This window comes from Harpia harpyja, chromosome 9 (genome assembly GCF_026419915.1).
Source record: "Harpia harpyja isolate bHarHar1 chromosome 9, bHarHar1 primary haplotype, whole genome shotgun sequence".
In the NCBI taxonomy this organism is placed as follows: domain Eukaryota; kingdom Metazoa; phylum Chordata; class Aves; order Accipitriformes; family Accipitridae; genus Harpia; species Harpia harpyja.
Window position 1 is genome coordinate 40,599,888 of NC_068948.1, and position 6,000 is coordinate 40,605,887.

At 46.6% G+C, this 6,000-nt stretch overlaps 1 protein-coding gene across 1 annotated transcript in view; it reads right to left on the reverse strand.

Annotated features, from left to right (window-relative positions):
* The window catches only part of MAPK1 (mitogen-activated protein kinase 1), a 39,850-nt gene extending 34,298 nt beyond the window's left edge, over window positions 1-5,552 (reverse strand). Inside the window, 2 exon segments of the mRNA XM_052795558.1 lie at window positions 5,142-5,235; window positions 5,238-5,552. Of these exon segments, the coding sequence (XP_052651518.1) occupies window positions 5,142-5,235; window positions 5,238-5,283 (140 nt within the window). The 5' untranslated portion in view covers window positions 5,284-5,552.
* Between the last annotated feature and the right edge of the window lie 448 nt (window positions 5,553-6,000).

The window sequence follows — 6,000 nt, forward strand, 5'->3', positions numbered from 1 at the left end:
CAGACTGATGCAACCACATACAGATACTGTGAACACATAAGCCTTATTTCATAAGCCATAAATCATGCCTAAAAAAAAATAACATGAGTTATCTCTATCTGTTTCCGTGGGCTGGACTATGCTATGTTAAGAAAATGTGTATTTATTTATAAAATGCAACTGTCCCCGAGCTGCACTCTTCAACTGTTAAGCCAGTATCCCATTACTCTGGGCAGACAGGAAAAGTTGCTACCTCTCATCTTCCATAAATCTTAAAGACAGTTCTGATACAAACAGAGAGTGAGTAGCTGCTGTCCCATCCCTGATGCCTGCTGCACGGCTTGCAGACCACCTGTCCCATCACAGGGGAGAGCAGGAAAAGCAGCTCCAATTGCTCCTTTCCTCTTTCCACGAGAGGTTAAGCAAGTGCGAGAAGTCTGAGTGACTGAAGGGAAATGCTTACCTCAGCCTTCTCCCCAGAGGGAAGAAGCCGATAACTAGCCACCAATTACATTCCCTAATTCTCTACTCTGATCCTTGCACTGAGGAGGACATATTAGTGTTGGCTAACTTGTGTCAGCTCCCTGTTCTCCTTATCACACAGACCAGAACATGTTAATTACCAGATATTGACACCCATACACAACCTGTGCTCCCTAGAAGCACATATAAACAGGGACATGAATCTCTATACTTGCTCCATCATTAAAGGGTACTCTCTCCAGATCAATGCCATAGTTAACAGAAAAAAATTACAGGCTGTTTCTGATCCTTACCACTAAGCAGTCCACCCCAGATCACCAATCTGACCCTCACAGAGGGATGCAAACGCTACCTTGCTACCTTTTTGTGTAATATTGGACAGTCTTGAAAGAAAATATTACGCAACCATCAGTCCATCAAGTTGTTTATTTTCATCTTTTAATGTAAATATCTATGCCTTGCAGATCATTCTATTCCTAATTTTTTTCCTGTTTTGAGTCTTTATGAATATACTTCTCATATTTCATTTTAAATTATCCATCCTCTAAAAGTAGGACTCTTCCATGAAACAGTAGAAGGGAGCAGAATTTTGAAAAAACTACTGCCAAATGTTTTAAATATTCTTTTCAGTATCACTTCAACGTTCTTCTGCTGACTACCTTAACTTCTAATATAACTGTTCTATAGCACAACAGTAACACAAAGATGTCTTTGTAACAACACAGTCAAATTCAGGCCAAGAAATGCAAGATTTGAGCTTCAAGATTGTTTTCTTCCAACTGCATTCATCTTTATTATTGATAGGCAGTTATTTGCAGCAGTGATAATACTTCATATTCACATTAAGCCTGATGACAAGAAGGGCTTCCAAAACCCAGAATATAAACCAGAACATCCCTATCACATTCCCATTTACCATTTCTTTCCAAAAAGATTATTTGTTTTATACTGTCAAATTATCATCCTTGCCAAACTACCACTGACCAACTGGATGAAGAACAAGTCACACTGGAAATTTAAAGCTCAACCCTATCATGTTTTTAGCACTGTTTCAGTGTGCTTAAAGTATGGCCTGTTAACAGGTTGCCTTTCTGCCCCCCCCCCCCCCCCCAAGAAGAAAACAAAAACACACATTTGAGGAGGAGGAGACAATCTTAAAAACCATTCACATTTTATTGTGTCTGAAAGGTAGTTCTGAAACTTTCAGACTTGGTCTGAAAGTCAGTCCCAGCTGACTCTGAGGTTGATAATCCCCTATCACTGAAAGACAGGGAAAGTCACATAAAGAACTTCACACCAAAACCCCTCAAAACAACTCTTAAGCGAAAGAAAGGGCGGGGGGGGGGGGGGGACACAACACACCACAACATCCGCATATATTTGGATAAATTAATTCACAGTAACAAACACGACTGTATGACTAACTAATTGCTCAAAGAGTGACCTGCAGTCCTAGGAAGTGCTGAGGATTTTGGCTAAAACTTTGTTTGCACTCTGGTCATCCCCTAGTTTCACATGCAGAAATACTGAAAACAAAAATAGGTTAGAAAGGGACACTGACATGGATATTCACTGATTAACCACTTCACCCCCAGCAACAAAACTTCCGAATAAGATGCAAGCCTGTATCAAAGGATGAACATTTTTAGCGGAGCTTAACTGAAGGACGTTAAGATGGGGTTTGCCTGATAACATGCCTTTTCTGCTTACGAAGCTGAGAAAGTACAGCCACAACATAGCAGTAAATATACTACTCTGTTAAGTTTATTTTTACTCAAAACTTGATTATGTTAAAAATGACTGCTCTAGGGAAAATAGTTAAATGCCTTTAAGGGCTTTCAAATCCAGATGAGAGGACATTCACGTACAGTCTATTCGGTCAACATCTTCCTCTATTTCCTGTGCTGTTATTTTATGTTGTGATCAATATTTCTCAAACATTATTTTCTCTGCTGCAAAATCAAAATGGAAGACCGACTGTAACAGCACTATCCTAAGAATACTTCGTTTGCCCTTTTATTACTATAATTAAAAGAATATTACTGTTTTCAACTCCCTAATCCAATAATCCAGAAAGATAAGAATTAGGAAAAACAAGGAAAAGAATGAAGGATTTTAAGAGTTAAGTCACTTGTTTTCCATTTAACAAGCCTTATGGCACAATGCACTTGTAAATAACTAGCATCTCCCAAGTCGTACACATTAGCTGTGGGTCTAAAACAAAACCATCAGAGCCTGCTTTGCTTTCCTTCAGTGTACAAATTTAAATGGATTTTGCAGTTGCAGGAAACATCTCCATCTGCACACTCACAGCTTGCCCTCTACCCTGCCCCCCAAGGGAGAAGCTTCTGCAGATCCTCACTGTATTAGCAATCAAAGCAAGATAAGAAACATACAGTATTAAACTGCATAATGTATACGTCTGTTGATTGATAAGTAACCTTATTTAATCATAGTAGCTTGTATGTTAGGCACTACAATACATTACAGTTGCTATGGCATTTAACCGCAAGTGCATCCAACACTTTCCTTATCAAGTATACAATATAAATTGAGACTTTGTTCCCTGTCATTTCACACCCAAGCCAGAAGAGCAATAATTGAGAGCACAACATACCGAATTTAGTATTTCACATTAGTAATTTCATAGCAGAAAACACAGGACCCAAGTTCATATTTCAACTAAACCGGAGATTTGCATTTTTTGTTAGTAATTTTGTACAGCATTCATAGCAGGCACAATTTATTAGAGTAAGTTTTAAAATAAAAGATAACCTTATATAGTTTTGGAGGGGAAACAGTTTCAGTATAGAACTTAACATACCATTTGGAGGGGCAGAAAGTGGCCCCGTTTCCCCTGTATCTGCTCACTAGCATAGTGATGCCAAAAAAGGGCATCAACTGCCATCATACTGCTTCTTGTAATCTCTGATCTGTCGTGCAATATTTTAGCTTTAACATGTTGTCTGTTAAACACACTTTTAACACCCCGTTGATATGAACTGGACTATACACAGCATACATCTTGGAAGTACTATTCCCAAGTACCTTCCTAAATCGGGCTGCAAGTGTAAAACCAGCACAGTTAGCACTGAGATTATCTGCATGGGTTTACTTGTCCTAGCTCAGATGATAAAGTACGCTGTAATAAAATACAGCCTGTACCATAAGCTACATTAACAAGTTTTGGACTGGATATATTGCTGTGATTTCTAACACTAAAACAATAACAAGGATATTTTTACACCGTAAATAGGTTTTCTGATTTACATTTTGAAGGTTCTTCCCACAGCAAAAAAGTGAAGGCCGCAACCCAAAACTTTGTAAGAGGCTCATCTCCCAGCTAAATTCAGGCCTAGATGAAAGCTTCCATCCTGACATACAAGATGACTTCATCTTAACAGGCCAGCACAATTCAATGACTATATGCAAAAACCTATAGCTTATAAAAATCTGTAACATACAGCTGAAGGCTGTGAAGAGCCTTAGCTGAGAAATGCACTAGTTTACAAAAGATTGAGCATCAGAGAGAGAAATTAACGCTGATAAAGCTTTCATGAAGTCATAGCCTGTAAACCTCACTTAGTACCTCTGGTCAAAAAACATGCTGAAGAAACAGAAGCAGTGTTGGAAGAAAGTTAACAAAAAAAGTTTTTCATCTGCATCCCTTAAATAACTTCAGAAGTAAGTTTTGGTTTTTCTAACCTGCTTTACTAATATAAGACAGAACATGAAATCCTAAGTAAGGTCACTGAGCATGTCAGATTTATAACCCCGTCACTAGATATATCATCACACAGCATCATCCCAACTCATTTAGATTGCTAAAAAAAAAACCCATCTCACACTCTTAATCCAGTTAGTTCACGTTTTCAGTACTTTTTAGTTCATTCACCTCGCTCTTTAAGACTGATATTTACCAAAGCAAACACACACAATCGCTTTTTAGTGAGACTTAGTACCTAAGTCTTCGTGATACAATATAACCAAGAGCTAGAACGGCTGAAGAGAACTTTCACCTGTATACATGTTAATTTAGACACTAATCTGGCAGGCTATGCAGCACAGACAGCACGTCCTAAGAGAAGGCAGGTAGGGGCAGCAACTTGTATGCACAGATTCACTTTTTTTATCAACCGTGACCTCAGGGACATGCCGCCAGGTGAGCCTTCGCACGGGCACAAAGAGAAACGCGGAGCTGCGAGCAGGATTTTACGACCTTTTCCCCTTTTTGAACGCCTGCAATCACACTACAGGGACGGCAAAAATAAAGAGAGCAACCGACTCTAGAGGCAGGGACAAAAAAAATATTCAAGAAAATAAACGCACGACTGAAAGGAAACGAGACGCTCAGCTGCACCCATCGATGGAGGAATTTGGGGCGGGGGGGGGGGAGGCGGCAGCGAGGGAGGGGAAGGGAGATGCCGGAGGGACAACCTCGGGAGCACGAAGGAAAAGCAGAGCTGAGGAGAGCGAGGCAGAGATGCTTGAGCCCCCGGCTTCCCCTCTCCCGAGGGCAAGGAACAGGCCTCTCCCCCCCCTCCTCTCCGCAAGGGCGGGGCCGGAGCCCGGGGCCGGGCCCCGGGGAGGCTGCGGCCGGGCAGGGCGGCGGGGAGGGAAGGAGGGAGTTGTTCAGGGCAAGGGCGCTGCCCCAGCTGGGCTCGGCAGCCGGCACTCACCACACCATGCCGTAGGCCCCCTCGCCGATGTAGGAGAGGTTGGTGTAGCGGGGCCCCACGTCGAACACTTGGCCCCGCACCATCTCCGGCCCCCGGCGTTAGCAGAGCCGCCCGCAGCCCCGGCCCCCGACACCGCCGCCATGTTGTCCGTGCCGGGAACCGCGGTGACTGCGTGCGGGGGGGGGGGGGGGGAGGGGAGGGGGGGGCGGAGGCGGGGGAAGGAGGAAGGAGGGGGACGAGGAGAAGGATGCGGGAGGGAGGGAAGGGAGGAAAAGAGGCGTCGCCCGCTCCGGAGAACCAGCCGCTGCCGCCGGTTCCGAGGCCCCGTCAGCGCCGACCCCGCCGCGGCCGCTGTGAGGAGAAGCTTCGCCGGCCGCGCGCGCGCGCATCGACCCGGGCCGAGGCGGGGGGAGGGGACGGGAGGAGGGGGGTGGGGGCTCGCGCGGAGGGGAGCGGCGGGCGGGGCCGGGCCGGGCCGGGCCGGGTGGGGGTGGTCAGGGGAGGGGCGGGGTCAGGGGCGGGGCCGGGGACTGCGGTAACCGCAGCCGCTGGGGAGGGGAGGGCGCGGCGGGCGGGGTCACGTGGTGGGCGTGCCGGCTCTGCGGGGCGCGCGGCCGCCCGGCGCCATTAGAGGCGTCAGGTGACGGCGGGCCGCGGGCAGGAAATGGAGCCCGGGCCGGGCCCCCGCGGCCGGGCCTCCTCCGCCGCCCTCCCGCCGGGACGGGCCCCGCTGCCGCGGCCTCACCGGCATCGGGCGGAGCGGGAGGCCTGCGTGGTGCCGAGCGAGGCTCGGGCCTCTGGGCCGAGGGGCGCCAGCCGGATGGAGGCCCTGAGAGCGGGGCTGGCGGGCCCGGTGTCC